This window comes from Belonocnema kinseyi, chromosome 2 (assembly GCF_010883055.1).
Source record: "Belonocnema kinseyi isolate 2016_QV_RU_SX_M_011 chromosome 2, B_treatae_v1, whole genome shotgun sequence".
In the NCBI taxonomy this organism is placed as follows: Eukaryota; Metazoa; Arthropoda; class Insecta; order Hymenoptera; family Cynipidae; genus Belonocnema; species Belonocnema kinseyi.
Window position 1 is genome coordinate 82,182,250 of NC_046658.1, and position 17,959 is coordinate 82,200,208.

Genomic DNA, 17,959 nt, shown 5'->3' on the forward strand with positions numbered 1-17,959 from the left:
TATAATTTTAGTTTTAAATTCATCTCCTTGATTGAAAATTCAACTATTCTACTTGAAAATGAATTACTTTAGTTGTCATTTGTCTTTTTGACTGCAAATTCAACTTGATCTATTTCTCTTTTGATAGAAAATTATATTCAACAGAGAAATTTTCAGTTGATCCTATCTTCTAGAAGTACGAGTTGAAACTAGGTAAATCTAAGAAAATCCCTTAAGAAAGGAAAAAATAATTTTCAGAGCCATATATATTTATGGTTCAATATTGTAATATTGGAATGTTTCATGTTTTAATTCCGAAAAAATATTTTCAAGGAGAAATAAATGATGGATGCAAGCACCTCAGCGAATATATAGCATATCGTTTACCTCGCTAAACAAAGTAACGAAGAGGAATAAATGTGGAAAGTTATTATCGCTCTGGAAGAGCGACACGTTTCTCGCGTTTCTGCTATCAATTTATCTCTGTAAGGGTGGGCATGGAAAAATGTTCGCCGCTTCCATAGATTATTATTTTTGCTCTCGTATTCTCCTTCTCTCTTTTATTACATTTCGCGACAGGGATAGTTATAATTGCATCTCGTGGCTCCACCGGAGCACATTACCTAAAGGCGTTAATTTAAAGTTTTCTGCGGTTTTCTGCCAAGTCATCACACACCATTACACGGACTGCTCAAGAGTATAAACTGCTTGAGACTGCTAGCTTTCAACACCCAGACGAAGCTAAATTAAAGGTGTCGTGTTGAAAAGCGATAAAAAATATATACATAAAATAAGGTTATATGATGGAAAGTATAAGAAGATATAAAATAACAAGAAAAAAGCAATTTTTTTTCTTAATAAAAGTGCTAAGACGCAAGATCACCAAACTAGATTAAGCGAGCTTGCATAACTTTTGCAACTGGTGTATATCGAATAGAAAACTAACTGGGGATCCTTCATAAAGCTTGATTATCCGCATTGATAAGCCCGTGTAATTGGATTAATGGAATTCAACAAAAAGTAGCATAGGTTACCAATTTGAGAAACAATAACTATCATATTTCATTCAGAAAAACGACTTTTTTATTTTTTGGGAATAATTAATTGTTTGAATAAGTAATATTTATTTAAAAAATTCAAACTGAAAATAAAATTTATCAGTATGGTTTTTATTCGTAGACACTCCTCTTTGATCCCTGAAAAACTTGGCACGTTTAGATCGAAACCCCAATGTATGAATTCAATTTTTCGAAAATCCAAAATTTTCCCATGTTAGTTAGATGGAAATGGAAATTTTTCGGAGAGTGTCTTGCCCTTTAGATTAAACAAAAATTGTATTGCATTTTTGGACCACCCTAATGTATATGGCTCGCACTGTACCGCATATACTAAATATAGTGAATAGCGCCTTATTGAGAGATAGAGCATGCAAAAGTCTTGAGTTGCGAATTTCCCATACTACCCCGAGAGGTGCCCTGTTGAGAGGCTCGACGGTATTTGGTTGAAAATTCATCTGTTTCTGTAGAAAAAAACTTCTTTGTTGAAAATCTACAAAAAAATTTTCTCTTTGTTCGCTGAATGCGCGGCTCTTAAGTTTGAGCGCGCCCTGAGTACGCGACTGTTGGTTCTCATGCAAAATTTGTAGGCCCTTTGTCTGAAAATTTATGTCTATTAATTTTTTTTCGTACTTTGTGTCGCTTTTGTAAAAATTTAATTTTTTTATTTTGAATGTTATTTTTTCCGATTTAAACCAAAACTGCGCGTCGTATCAAGAAAATGATTGATAACAAATTTGGATGAGTTCACTTTTTTTGTATGAGCAACTTTTGCATATTCATTTTTTTCATAGCTTGTTTCATTTGTCCAAAAATTTATGTATTCACTTTATTTATTTTTAATGTTTTTTACGAACAAAATACAAAACTAAACATCTCATAACCAATGATAAGAAAATAATTGGTAGCTCTTCTACGGATAAACAACTTTTGTATTTTTTTTTCGTAGCTTGTTCCCTATGCTATTTTTTACGAATAAAACTATATAGGGTGCTCAAAAGTCAACGTTTTTCCTTATTAACGGTTTTTATATCGTGCGTGGTTAGGCTCAAAATGTTTACTTCCGTTTCTTTTTTGGAATGTTACAAATGCTATAAGTCTGGTCCTTTATTTTTCATAGAAAAAAGTCATTAAGATAAATTGTTTCTATTTTTTATTATTGTAAATACGCGCACATAGAATTTTCAAATTCAAAAAAAGGGGTCTCAGAAAATTATGAAAATGTTTTCACTTCTTCAATTTTTATGCAAAATAGTTTGCTAACGAACTTGACCTTCAACTTAAGACACTAAATGGGTATATTAAAGGCCACTCAAATTTGTCTATATGTTTGAAACTTATTCTGTTAACGAACTCAAATTCTTCAGACACAAAAATGTACGAATGAACGGACAGACAGAGCCATTCGTAAAAACATGTTTTTTTATTCAGGGCGTCTCAAAGCTTAGACGCTTGATAAAAAAGGTGTTTTTTTATTGAAGATTAGTTCCTTCATTTTGGGTTAAAATTAAGTTTCCTAATGGAAAATTCATTTATTCTATTTTCAGTAAAAAATCAATTTTTTTTAGACTAAAATTCATATTTTTTGAGTAGTCCATAGTGGTTGGGCAAACTCAAAGTTATGAGTTACAATTAATGACTGATTAGTTGCAAAAAATTGTCGATAAATTACTGAAAATATAAAAAACATAAATCTAAATTTTCAGATGTTTGAAATTTCCGATAATTTAACAGTTTTCCATAAATTTTCATGAAGGACCCCGCAGCAAATGTACATGAAATGGCTTTCGGTCGACTTTGATTAAACTTCGTAGAATTGTAGTTTTCAATGTCTCGATTAAAAGTGTTATGGGACAGAAATTTCGAAAATGGACAGTTTTCGAGATATAGAGGGTTGAACATCCAACCCTTTTAAGAAACATTATCAAATATCTCGAAAACTGAAGCTCTGCGAAAAAATGTTCCCTATGAAAGTTATTGGGCTCTAACGGGGAAATGCAAAGAAAGTCATGGCCTTAAGACACAGGTCATTTTTCAAGGTGAACTTTTTTTTCAAGGTAAAATTTTTTAATGCAAACTTGTCATTTATTGCTAATATTCAGCCATTAAAGACAAGATATGAAGAGGAAATCAATATAGAACCCATAAAGGCAAGAAATGAGAATGACTTAGTCAACAGCCAGCCAATGAAGGCAAGAAATGAGCGAGATTTAGTCATTATCTAGCGAATGAAGGCATGAAATGAGCTTGATTTAGACAATGTCCGGCCAACGAAGGCAAGACATGAGTGAGATTTAGTCATTATCTAGCCCAGAGCTCACCAGAAGGCAGTCATTGAATGATCTCTAAATATGACCTGTGTCTTAAGGCCATGACTTTCTTTGCATTTCCCCGTTAGAGCCCAATAACTTTCATACGGAACATTTTTTTCGCAGAGCTTCAGTTTTCGAGATATTTGGTCATGTTTCTTAAAAGGGCTGCATTTTTAACTTTCTATAACTCGAAAACTGTCAATTTTCGGACTTTGTGCCCCATAACAGTATTGATCGAGACATTGAGAACTACAATTTTACGAAGTTTAATCAAAATCGATCGAAAGTCATTTCATGTACATGTACGATTTTCAGATTACAGGAAAACTATTTTATTTTTGCTGAAAATTTGTTATTCTTCATTGAAAATTTAGGTGTATTTTGTTCAATTACGTTTTTTTAGCAAAAAATTAAGATTTCTGCTTATAATTTTTTCGTTTCTAAAAACCTCAATATTTTGGTGAAAGTTTAACTATTTCTTTAAAAGTTCATTATGTAGGTTAAAAAATTATCTATTTTGGTTGTTAATTCGTATATTTTTGATAAAACCTGATTTTTTTACTGAAAGCTCAACTATTCCATTTTTTAGTCGAAAGTGTATCGACTTTAAATGAAAGTAATAGTATGTTCTTAAAAGCTAAACTACTTTGTTAAAAAAATATTTTTCACTCAGGTACAAATACACCACCGGCCCACTACTGGCCCAGTACAGCCGAAAAGTACTAGAGTTCCAGCATTGACACAGTACTGGATATCAATACTGGGGCAGTATTGTCAAAGCACTGGCATACAATATTGCCGGTGGTTACCCCAAAATCGGAAAAAAACTGAAAAATAGTGTTCCTTCATCATCTGCAGACGAAATTTGTAATCCAGCACCTGTAGACTCGCGTGACTCTTCTCTAAATAATAAAGTCAGCATAAACTATTTCTTTAAAAGTTGGATTGATAACTAGAAACTAACATATTTAAAATTTTTTCAAAAAAATTAGGTCTAGTTTTGTCATTTTTTCCAACATTTTATACAATTTTAGCAACTTTCTACGAAGACATCAAATTTAATTTTTTTAAATCAGCTTATAAATATACTGTTTTTTATCATAATCAAACACCTCAACAACATATATAAGCTTTTTTTTTAAGTTTGAGTTTTGCACCAAAGGCACAGTACTGCCCCGATCGTGCAGTCAACCGTTAGCTGGTACTGGACAAACTACCGCCCGTCTGTACTGGTGGGCAGAACTGGGCCAGAGCTGCGCTTATGGTGAACTCTGGCCCACTGTCGACATTTCCACATTTAATAATTTTAAAGGATTTAATAACATTTGTACGCGGTTGTAAAAAAATTTCTATAATTTTGAAATACGGAAGGATTTTAGAGGTCCTATAAAGTTTTAAGATATTTAAAAAGATTCCAAATTTTCAAGGATTTTAGGGAATATCAGATTTCATAGGATTTTACTCAATTTTATAATATTTTGAATTCTTTTTAATTTTGTGGAAAGCTCTTCAATTTTCAAATCACTTGTATTCTTTCGAATTCACTCAATTATATTGAATTAAGTGTATTTCCTTGAATTTTTGTTGCATTAACATTGAAATCTTTAAAACTTTCCTTGAATTCGTAGGCATTTCATCAAATTCTTTTTGATTTCCATTGTATTCTTCGAAACTCATTTTAAACTTACTAAATTGAATTAACATTTTCACATTTTTGTATTGTTTTTACTCCACTTAGACTTTTTTATCTACCTCACATTTTTATGAATTGAATCAAATTTTGTCTCATTTCTTCAAAATTCTTCTAAATTCACTCCGGTTGCAATTAAATCAATAGAACTCATTGTGTTTTTTTTTCAGTTTTGCTCATTCATTTAAATTCTTTTGAATTAAGCTTTTGATACCTCAAAGTCTTATAAATCGAAATTTGCTTAAATTCTTTGAAACGTAAAAGATTTTTAGACACATTATTAATGTAAATATTGAAATATTTTTACTGAAACTCATATGAGAAGTCCAAGACGTTGAAAGTTTCTTCTTTATGCCAAGTATTTAAGACAATGAAAAAATGAAAAACTTATTAGTTGAAAGAGAATTATACAATTTCAACAATACAATTTCAAAGATTTGCAATTTATTTCAAGGCATTTCATACCTTACCAATTGAACACATTATTTGCTTTTACTGCGAATGGATCGTATTAAATGCGAACGAATACAGATAATTTATTTTTAATTTTTTACGTTTCGTATCGTCAAAAAATGAAATTCTAAATCATCCAATATAGAGTTTCAATACTTTTGTTTGAAGATATGAAAAAACAATTTAATTTAATTGACTTAGAAAATCTACATTCTTAGCGTAAAAGAAATTATCATCGCATTAAACTCATAACTTTTTTATAGTTATATGAGTGAGATGACTTTTGTGTCAGTCTAAAGTTAGCAGTTTATTAAAATTTGCAATTAATATCCATAATTGCATGATTAAAATTAATTCAGTGTGCCAATATTGCAATTTTTTCTTTTTACTCAATTTAAAAATAAAATAGTGAGAAAACTAAAGCATCACTACAAAGGAACTTCCTGTCGTAAACAGAATGTATTAACCCCTCGTTGACAACCGTTGATTTACTTATGTGCCCCCCCCCCCATCCCTAAAGTAACGTAGCCTTTATGTAAAACCTGATTTTATGTTTATACTGATTTTTTTGTGGTGTTTATAGCGAGTTAAGTTGCTAATATGCATATAGTCTATGTGACCTTGTGATGAATTATAAACTTGAGTAATAAATCAGTAATTAAAATAAACACGTGGTTTTCAGAGTAAGTGTTGAAATGTGCCTAATTGAATTTTTTGACAGCAAATTACACTGTTATTGATTTTTTTTTAACTCAGAAAGCTGGATTTTTAACCGAAAAAGGAATAGTTAAACTTTTAATTTATAAAAGTTTATATAGAAAAAAAAAACATTCTATCAAATAGTTCATTTTTTTACTAAATTATTACACTTTTCAGATAAAATGGATTTTTTTTTTTTGATAAAACAGTTAAATTATCAAATAAAAATATCAAATTTTGATAAGAAAGATAATTTTATTTGAAAAAGACGAATTTCCAATAAAATACAAGAAGTCTCAACCCAAAAGTTAAATTTTCAACTAAACAAGATTTATAAAAAAAATTAAATTAAAAAAAAAATTAAACAAAATAGATCAATTTTAACAAAAAGTTGAATTTTTGCTTCAAAAAGAAATATTTTGGACTGAAAATGGAATATATAAATTTTCAACCTATAAAGATGAATTTTAAAACAAAAAGATTAAATTACTACCAAAAAGACGAATTGTCAATAAAATTTCAGAATTCTCGACCAAAAAGTTGAACTTTAAACTAAAAAAGATAAATATTTTTAAAAAAAGAATGATTCATTACGAAGCAAGCGAATTTGTAAGAAAATTCCAGAATTCGGAGCCACTAAGTTGAGTTTTTAATTAAAAAAGAAGAATTTTTATAAAAATGATTAATTTACTGCAAAAAAAAAATTTTTATATTAAGAGTCTTCAACTAAAAGGTTGAACCTTCAACTAAAAAAAGATGAATTTTTAAAAAATAAAACATTAATTTACTAGCAAAAAAGACGAATTTTGTATCAAATTCAAGAATTCTCAACCAAAATGTTGAATTTTCAACTAAAAAAATTAATTTTTTAAAGAGAATAATTTTTTAGCAAAAACTTGCATGATCTGGAAACGTACTTAAAATTTTATCATATGTACTTTTCGAACAAAATTCTTTAAATTCTAAAGGTAACCTGTAACGTTACGTTGATTGGGTTCAACCCCCCCCCCCTTTTCCATGACCATACTGCGAAAATTTGTTGATTATTATTATTAATTTTAATTTAGCATTATTTAAAAATAGAACTAATAGATATATCTTATTTCAACTATTCCGCTCTTAAAGTGGTGATCAAACACCCAAAATGAATTCTAGAACTCGAAGCTTAAGGAGAACCGGCTTCAAGTAAATTGTAAACAATCAATTAGAATTATTTATTCAATTAATAGAGCACCGTAGCGATGATCCATGTTTGTCGAAATCATTAAGAGCTCAATGTCAATACTCTACCGGTGTAAAATCACGGAATGGTTTTGCCGTTACGAGATCCTCGAAACTTCCTAGCCTTCCAGAACACATCGGACTTTACGAGAGTTCTAGTCACAGAAACTTACATTTTTTGAAATGGAGAATTCGGGTTCTTATATTAGCATTACTCTTGAAGAAGTGAACTTCCATAATTAGCTGATTACTTTATTTCATTGTAATATGGGTGGAAACTCTTTAACACTACTTTCCCATAACAGACTCAGTCTCCACGACCTACTTTGCTTCACTGCTTTTATGAATTTTTTTATTGTTGCCATAAATACACAAGCAGTAATTGAAGATCACTCAGATACCCAAGGCAAATCGTTATCTCGACAGAAAAGATACCTGACATTCTCCGAAGGTAGTAACTTACAGGTAATATAACTTTGTTGATTAAATTTCATGGGTAATAATAAAAATCTTCCAATTCATAAAATCTATTTATCTACATTGAAGCTCATAAATTCTGAAAAAGATTCTTTGATTCAAAGAAAATTTCTTTAGAATAAATAAAAATATTCATTGGCTCTCAGTCAAAGGAAAGGTTCTTTGGTCCCAAGAAATTAATTCGTGTTCAAAAAAAATTTTGTTTCAGGGAAGTGGTTTTTTATGCTAATTAAAATTTTACTTCCATTTGAAATGAATTGTCAGATAAAAGCGAAACGTATTTTTGAAGGGCACGAAATTGAAAAACATTGAATTTTAAATATTTAAAATTGAAGATTTTTTAGTTTTAAGAATTGAGAAATATTATACAAATTTCAAGAATTAGAAATATAAATTCTGTAGTTTTGATCCCTCACAATCAAAATTTTTCTAATTTGGAAGATTTTAAAGTAAAAACTAGCCTTTTCATGTTTAAAATCACCCAAATTCAATAATGTTTATTTCAGGTTTTTAAAATTGAAGGATTTTCAGTTGTGGCTCTTTAAAACTGTTCTACTTGTAATAATTTTAAATGTTTAGAATTGAAGTGTTTGTAATTATCAAAATTTACAATAAAAAATTGTGCGATTTTTATGTTGTAAATCAAATTTTAAATCTGTAATCTTGATGATTTACTATTGAAATTTTTTTAGTTTAGTAGATTTTGAATTGAAGACTTGACTTTGATCTTCGGAATCATCCAAATTTAATCATTTTTATTCATTATCTGTAGAAACGAAGAGTTTTTAATTGTAAGTCTTTAAAATTGTAGAACTTTTGTTTGTCAATCTTCAGAATTAAAAATTTTTTAACTCTGAAAACATACAATGAAAAATTATAAAAGTTTTAATGTTTACATTTGAAAATTCTGTTATTTTGATGATTTGCCCCAGAAATTTCTTTAACTCGAAGGATTGAGCACTTAAATTTTGGTTTTTGTTCTTGATAATCATAAAAAATTTAATAATGTGGTTTTCAATTTTATTTCAATGTTTAAAATTAAAGAGCTTTCAGTTGTAAACCTCCGTCAATTTTAATTTTAAATATTGAAAAGTGAAAAATGTTTTTTAAGAACATCTTATTCTCTTATGAAATCCCAAATCAACTTCTTGATTTTTTTCCCTGTATGTTACTTCCTGATAGCATAATATCTTATACATAAATAAAAGTTATAGATTTTTGAAACTGGACTAAATTTATAATTAAATGAAAATTTAATAAAAACCGATGTGGCTTTTTTAATATTTATTATAATTTATGACTAATACTTATATTTTTTGAGGTAATTTAACATGAACATAATTCTGAATTAGAAAATTAGGCAAACAAAATCAGGAGAATATCATTATCGCTTAGAGCGCACTATTTTTACTAGTGTATTATAATTTCAAAGCCTCATAAGAAGACATTTTCCAGAAGATTATTCATAAAGTATTTATATATTCTCGATCAAAAAGGAGATTTAAGAATAGTATAAGTAAGAAACTTCAAATGGACCATTATAAAAATAATTGTGTTTAATCATTATCTATTTTTCTACTCATAATCACGAATAAATTTAACGTGTTAAGAAAATATTAAAATATAAACAAAATAAAACAACAATTAGTAAAAAATACAGAATCAATGCTGCTTAAATTATATTTTAACTCAAGATTTGATCAAAGAAATTTTTTGAAATGTCTAGGAATTAATATATATCTTCTCTGCGATAAGTTTCTTTATTTATTAATGATAATTAATTTGTACAGCTTGTTTATTGTTTGACAATTGGGGCTTATGGCAGACCAGGTGACTTGGTTTTGGGAATGACAGCAGCCCTGGCATATGAATTGCCAACCAAAGTGGATCAAAAATTAAAAAAGTTACTTCATCGAAAAAGCAGAAGCGTCCTTTTTCCAAAAATTGAGTCTTTCCTGCAGTCGTAAGTATTAAAATAAATTCAATAAATATCTATTTTAAAAACTATCCTTATAGTAGAGAAACTCAGAGATTGTTAGAGTAAAGCTGAAAGAGAGAATTTTTCGCATTGAATATCTCAAAAATCTTTCTTGGTTAACAAATAAATTCTTTTGTTAAGAATTTGTTTTTACAGTTGAAGAATTCTCTCTTGTCTTGATAATTTTATCTTTTTTGGTTTGAAATGCAAATATTTTATTGTTACGTAATTTGCTTTTATTAATGATTTAACTTTTTCTATTATATCTCCTTTTTTGGTTGAATTAAATTGTTTCTTGGTTCAAATTTAAACTAATGCACTTTTTGTTGAGTATTCTTCTTTTATAACTTCTAATTTAATTCTTATTTTTTCAAAAATTCATCATTTTTGGTAACAAATTTCATTATTTAGTGGAAAATCAATTAATTATATTTTCCTGTATATTTCTTGTGCGTTAAAAATTAATGTCTTTTTTGGAAAATTCGTGTTTTTTTAAATAGAAAAATATTCTTCTTGGTTGAAAATTCATGCTTCAGGTCGAAATGTCAACTATTCGTTTAGAAATTAATGTTTTTTTGCTAACAATTCATCTTTCTTTGTGGATAATTAATCTTCTTGGTAGAAAATTGATGATTATAGTTGAAAATTAATTTCTTTGGTAGCAAATTGAATTATTTTTTTAAATATTGTTAAGTATATTTTTTTATAAATACGTAAAGTAGGTATTTGGTAATAAATTTATCTTTTTTGGTAAAAAATTAAAGTATTTTGTAGCAAATTTATTTGTTTCATTAAAATTTATTTTTTTAAGTGAAAATTTAACTATTCCACTTTTTTCAAAATGTATGCATTTCTAATGAAAACTTCCACCACTTAGTTAAAAATTCGTTTATTTTTGTATAAATTTAATCATCTTGTTCGAAAATTAAACTTTTTGGTTAAAAATTGAACTGTTGCTTGAAAATTCATACTGTATGATTGCAAATTAATGTTTTGTATTTTGTTGAAAATTTATCTTTTTTCGTTATAAAAGTATTATCATTAGTTTTAACTATATCTTTTAGTTCAAATCAATTTATTTATTTATTATTTTGATAAATGTTACTATTTTGTTGAAAATTTGTCTTTTTTTGTAGAAAATGTATACTTTTGACAGAAAGTTCTGCTATTTGATAAAGAAATAATTTTTTTTTGGTTAAGATTGATCATTTTAGATGAAAATATATTTTTTTAGTTGAAAATTGAACAACTATTGAATAAAAAATTCCCTTTCAGTTGGAAATTAATTGTTTTAAACTGATATTGTACCTATTACATTTTTGTTTAAAAATTTATTCTTTTTAGTTGAAAATTCATAAATTTTATTGCAAATTTGTATTTTTTGCTACGAAAATAAACTCATTTGTTAAAACTTAACGTTTTTACTCAAAAATTAATTTTTTTTTTCAAAATAAGATTATTTTTTTAAAATGTTTGTTATTGTCGTTGAACATGTATTTTCTTAAATGGAAATTCAATGGTTCTCTTTTTCATTAGAAATGTATTTCTTTCAGTTGAAAATTCATGTAAATATTGTTGAAAATTCATCTATTTCCGTAAAAAAATAAATTTTTTAGGTACAAAATCCAGCTGTTTGGTTAACAATTAATTTTTGGTTCAAGATTTACTATATCAGCTCAAAATTTAATTCTTTAGTTTACAATTTTTTTTTAAATTAATTTAAAAAGCAACTATTCAATTTCTGCATACAAATTCATATTTTTAGGTTTACATGTTACATGTTATAATAAGCTACTCACTTTCATTAATATGAAGAAAAAGTGTCTTACAAAATCCCCTGGATTTCCTGGGAATATTCAATTGACCCTAACATTGTTCTTAATTCAAAAGTACCATGAGGTTCTGAATAAGAAAATCGCCCTTGAAGTTATTCTTCTTTCAGAAGGACATAATAGTTCTGTCGCGTCGTCTCATCACTATTCTATTTGAGTTCAGGGTAAGGCATTCAAATAGCGAGTTTTCACCCGCTATCATATGCAAATGGACTAAGACATTTTATCTAAAAAAAACGCAAAAAAACAAAGAAACTGATAATAAGAGTGACATCTATGCTACTAAAAATGTTACACAGTCTTTAGAGCTACTAAGTTTAAGGAACCCTAATTCCTTATTCAGTGACCTATTCATATACAAATATAATAAATTAAAGAGTTGGAATTAAGAAGTTGAAGAGCGTCATTTTCTCTATGTTTAGAATGTCAAATAACGTCCTGAAATTTAAAGCCTAAAGCCTTGAAAATTTTAAAACGTGAGTAACAAAAATTATGAATGAGATGAATTGGGACCTTGCGAAATTAACGATTCAGTATCTAGAAAGTAAGAATATATAACACTCGGAAAGAAAGTTTTTTGAATTCACACAATTTTTTTTAAGTGAACAAATCTATGATTTTCTGTGAGATGCAAATTAATGGTGCAAAATTTTCTGTTTAAAGTAAACATAGTTACTTATAATCACACACATTTGTGTACGATTTAAACAAGAAAACGAGAAAACAATTTAATTTTTGGATATTAGTTCTATTTTCAATAATCAAATTTTTGCAGCTTTAGCAATGATTGACATACAAATAAATTTTTGGTTGATAAATTTTTTAAATATTGATAAGAAAATTTCAAAATTTCTTAGGCTCATTAAAAACGTGACACAAATAATTAACTCATTTCGACATTAAACGTGCAATTAGATATGTGATATATAATTTCCCGTACATTTTTAATCACTTAATGTAAATTCAAAAGTAAAAAGTTTCTGTCATGACACGTTTTTGTTATAATTGAGGTAAAAATATGTCAAAATGTGTAAAAAACCGCGTTTTTAGTTTTTTTTTTAAAGTGAACGAACCCGATTTATTAAAAACATTAGAATGAGCTTAAATACATGCTCCAGTGATGCTGATATTGATGTGAACATAATTAAATAAATCAAAACTGCGCTTCGAATACATTTTAAAAATAATTTTTGATACTTCTAGTGAAAAATACAAGGTTTCAGATACAAGATACAAGACTAGACATTAAATCTTAGCCATTTCGAAAATCTGGTTTGTTAGCTACAGTTTTCTAGAAATTACTAAAAATCCTCTTTTTAGTACACTGTGACTTCAGTGAAGGGTTGCATTGCATCAGCATGTAAGTGCCAGTTTTTGAAAACACGCTTAACTCGCTCTAAATTCTCTAAAATTCTATCGCACATATTGGTAACAAAAACTAATAAAAAACAATTGACATATTTCATGTTAATTATACTTAAAGGAACAATTAATTAAAACTTAATTTTTATTCCACTTATTGGTTATAGCAGAAGACGATTTTTGACTTCATTTTTTTGGTAAAGTGTTCACTTCTTCCAACTTTCTGTTATAGATCTATATAGAGCTCCATCATCTTTTGAATACACTTATTCAAATTTTTAATAAATCGACTCTTGAGGATGGTTTTTTCAACCCTGAAATGTTTAGTTATACTTCTCATCCATATTGCACTTTATTTAAAAAAAATTAGACATAGCGATTTTTGCAAATATAATATAAAACTGATGGGGAAACGAAAACGTTTTTGAATACAAAATTTTTGGACAATATCCCATGAAATGTTCTAAAAATCGTTTTTATGAAGAAAATTTGCTGAGAAATATTATAAGAAACTCTCGAAATTCAATAAGCTCAGGTTAGGGAGATTCATTTTATAATGCAAAAAAAAAGTAATTTTCAAATCTTATCACGCACTCTTGTCTAAATAGTACCTTTGTAGTCAACACGTTTTTAAAAGAAAACAATTAGAAATACGATATGATTTAAAGTTGCCCTATTTGAATTTTTTAAGGATTTTTTGTTGTTTTTATTTTCTCAAAGGCTTGAAAACGCACGTAATAAATTTGTATACACATACATTTATCCCCGTTTACATTACCATTATTAGTACATTTCGTTTGAAGAAAATGATTATATTCATTTTAAATGAAAATATTAATTTTATTTCACTTGTTTAACATTCTTTCTACAAACTTTATATAAGGCATTCCAATTTCAAAATACAATAACTTTTAAAGAACATAATAGTTACAGAAAAATGTGACAAATAAGAAAAAATCATTATTTTCTTTAAAAGGAAGTTTGAAAATTTTCATGGATTTATTTACAGTGATGCCAGTATAAAAGAAGATGTATAAAAATTAATTGAAAGCATTTTTGAGACAAAGACAGCATAAAAACAACAAAATCAACAAAAAAGACTAGCGTACATTTTGAGATTCGGATATAATTTTTTTTATCACCTTAGTGTAAGTGCTCAAAAAAACCTGAATATACTGTCGCAAAATCAATGTTACGCGTAATAAATATTTTCAAAAATTTATTTTCCCATTTACCACGTATTTAAATTTTGTGAATAATTCAATGTGTGAATTCAATTTCATTTCAAACTCACGCAACGATTCAATTTAAGAAATAACTTCAGTTGATTTAAATTCAAGCATTTGAATTTTCTGTATTGCTCCGATGTAATAAAAAATTATGTTAAAAAAAATTAGAATTTCCCATTTGCATGATTGAAACGTTATTAAGAATTTACCGACAATAAAATTTAAAGTATTATTTTTTCAAACCAATATAGATATATGATATTTTATTTTCTAACCTGATATATCCTTAGATTTTTTTTTAATTCGCCAGAAAAATTCAAAAACTTTAAAAATGGTCAAAATGGCAACAGTTTTTCGGAAAAGTTTCAAATTCAATTTCTCAAAAGACCCAGCTTTTCTTTATTTATTTCAAGATTAGTCAAAATGTTAATAATATGGTAAATATATTTCATAAAAGTTTATTTTGTGTCCGCGTTTAGTGGACTCAAGAAAATTTTTTTTCACCATTTTTGCAAAAACAAGACAAAATAAAAAAAATAAACAAACAAACTGTATTGTTCTAAAAAGTTCTGAAAAGGGTGCTTTGTTACATTTTGTAATTAACTTAATATTCGCCGAAAAATAAATAAATCTAATTATATTATTGGTAACTTTTTTTAAAAATTAACCAAAATTTTTCACCAAAAAACTCCAGAATGAAAGACATTATAACACAAATCAGTTAATTCAAATATGCAAAATATTGATTACTATCTTCGGATATTTATACATTTGTGTTTGTAGAATAATTAGTTCTTCCTGTTTATTTAAATCCTTCTTAATCATTTACGACACCAGAACATTTAATCTATTCATATTTTTGTGAATATTTCAATAATACCACAAGAGTAAAAAACTACTTTAGGAATTTTTTGTAGGATTTTTATTAAGGAATTACTTCTTCTGTTCAACTTTTTTCATATCTCGTCTCGTTTTCGCGAGAGTTGTGAATTTTAACTTTTTAAACAAAAACTTCATTCTCCTTTCCGAGGAGTAGGCAGTAAATAATCTCATATGGGATATATTGACCATATTAGTAGCAAATCTTAAAAAAAGAAATGAAAAACAAAACGCGAGGGTTTTTTTTTCATAAAAACTGCCGCCATTTTGTCAATTTTAAAAGTTTTTGAAATTTTCTGGTGAATTTCAAAATAGACTGCAAGGTTCTCAGGACAATAATCGGTCAAATGTTTATATTGGGTTAGATACGTACAAAACTCCAAATTTTTTTGCCGATAAATTTTGGATAAATGACATCACCAGTCTCGAAAGTTCGAATGCACCTAACTTTGTCATGATTTTTTTCTGTTAATTTTCTGAAATACGTGTTGTCCAAAATCCTTTAAAAATAATAATTTATTTTTTGCGGCAATGATAGGGTGACTTTAACGTGCAAATTCTTTTGGTTGTTTAAACAAACCCTTCTGGTAGATGAAGTACTTGGTTTGTTCAACAACAAAAAATAGTATTAGGTTAATCAAATATTTTGTAAAGTCAACTAAAATTTGTTCGACTTATGAATTTTGTTATGTATTTTAAAGTAAAATTGTCTCAGTATAGCGCTCTATTATTATTTATATGAAGGTTTTAGTAAAATCTACTACACTCTTCATGAAAATATTTTCATCTCGTAATGAATATTAGATAAAGCTTAAAATAATAAAAATCAATAAAATCGCAAAGCCTAAATAAAAGCCTTTAAAAAGTAAAATATCCGATGCTTTTATTGAGAAAATTCCGTTCCTAATTATAAAAAAGAATGCAGTTTCTAATTGGTTTTTTTCGAACTAATTACAAAGGAAATTACTTCAGTGCGAATAAAAGTTGTTCAAATATCGTTGGAAGTAACGTTAGCAGTCTCGTCTTGGATTTATATGTGCTCGTCTGTCGATTAATTTTTGAAAGTGGTGCTTGAGGTAGTTTCCAATTAAACTTTACCCACCTCTCAGACCTCCTAAGCAAAGCTTCATTCTTTAGCACAGGTCTCGATGGGAAATCTTGCGTAATGAGGGCCCTTTGTGAGGCCGGGCAAAGGAGCGAATCGGAAATTGGACAAGGCACTTTCGTTCAAGAACTTCTGCACGCCATTTTCACGTAAGTCTAAATATAGACATTTACGGGTTGTTTACTAGTAACGAATCACTGCTTGCCAATCTTAATTACTACTTATAATTTGATTTCCAGATTACCGAATGACGGTACGAGTTTCGAATCGATCGAACACAGAATCTACGACTATGCATATCAAAGGAATGAAGACTGCACAAAATTGTATCCAACCTGTAAACATTCCATTTACGAAGTCGTTATTTGAATTAAAATATATTTTATATGTGCGATATAAATCCTACTTATTTTTTAATTATTGATTGAATTATATTTTTTTATAACGCTGGGATCCAGCTATTTTTTTACATTCTCATCATTTATGATTGAGAAAGTATTAGAATTGTCGGAAATTTGACATCACACTTTTTAAACGGATCTCAACTTTTCGAGACCCCCTGAATTCGAAAATCAGGTTTTCACGATAGCGTCTGTCTTTCTGTCCGTTCGGCCGTAAACACAATAACTCTCGAAAAAATGAACGAATCAAATTCATCTTTGACACACTTTTTTTAGGTCCTAAAAGAAAGGACGAGTTCGTGAACGAGCCATTTTTGATAAAAATTCAAAAAGTGAGCGCACTTTGAAAACTTTTTAAACCACTTTTTTCTAAAGTTGAAAATTCTATGTACGGATATTTATAGTATTAAAAAGAACAAGCAATTTATCGTCATGACTTTTTTCAATAAAAAGAAAATTATCAGAGTTATAGCGTTTTCAAAATTTTCTTAATCAACCGAAAATCAAAATTTGAAGCCGAACAACGCACGATATAAAAAAAGTCAAGTGAAGAAAAACATTTCTTTTTGAAAGCCCTACAAGATTATTATAACAAATCTTTGGATTTTCTTCAAAAATCGAAAATTCAAATTTTGATTGCACAAAAAATAATGGAAAATAAAAAATTCTTACAGTGTACTGAAACTTGAAACCTTTACAAATCCAAACTTCATTTAGGACTAAAAAAATGCAGTAGCGAAGAATTGTGATATTACAACTTTGTTGTACTTAAACCGATATAAATTTCTATTTTATAAAGTGAACTTTAGTCTTCTAGAAATGAAATTTGTTTAAATTGTAAATCGGAAAATATTCCATTTTTAAAGTTTTGAAATTGTTCTTCGTTGAAATTTTAACCTAAAATCGTTTCATTTTCATATTTTTGAATTAAAAATTAAACCTGTTAAATGTATTACTTATTATTTGAATAGTTGCTGCACGACACCGACGTTCCTGATCTTATGAAGTACGGTAATGTTTTAAAAATTAGGTAATATATTTCACAATTAATTATTAGAAAAATATATTTTGTGATAATTAATTCTTTTATGATTATAATGTGGAATTTTATTGCATGATTGTAATCCAAGCATGTTGGAAACCTTTTCTGTTTCAGTCCATAATGTCGAGTTGGTCTTTAACTCCATACATTCAGAATGTATGTCAATTTATTACATGAACGTAAATTATTTTCGCTAGAAATTCATATTATTTATTATTCATGAAATTGAATGAAACTTATAAAAT

The 17,959-nt window shown here is 27.7% G+C and overlaps 1 protein-coding gene across 1 annotated transcript; it reads left to right on the forward strand.

The window, feature by feature from the left end:
- The first annotated feature begins 7,587 nt into the window (after positions 1-7,587).
- Positions 7,588-16,640, forward strand: LOC117182745. Its single transcript, XM_033375850.1, has 4 exons — positions 7,588-7,874; positions 9,677-9,849; positions 16,304-16,420; positions 16,511-16,640. The coding sequence occupies exons 1-4, from the start codon at positions 7,677-7,679 to the stop codon at positions 16,638-16,640; spliced, it is 618 nt and encodes a 205-aa protein (XP_033231741.1). The 5' UTR covers positions 7,588-7,676.
- Positions 16,641-17,959: the final 1,319 nt, after the last annotated feature.

Excerpts from the sequence above, each read along its gene's own strand:
- LOC117182745 (XM_033375850.1), top strand. The coding sequence starts at position 7,677 with ATGGGTGGAAACTCTTTAACACTACTTTCCCATAACAGACTCAGTCTC. Across the intron at positions 7,875-9,676 it reads CCGAAGGTAGTAACTTACAG|CTTGTTTATTGTTTGACAAT; the intron begins GTAATATAACTT and ends TAATTTGTACAG. Across the intron at positions 16,421-16,510 it reads CTTCTGCACGCCATTTTCAC|ATTACCGAATGACGGTACGA; the intron begins GTAAGTCTAAAT and ends TTTGATTTCCAG.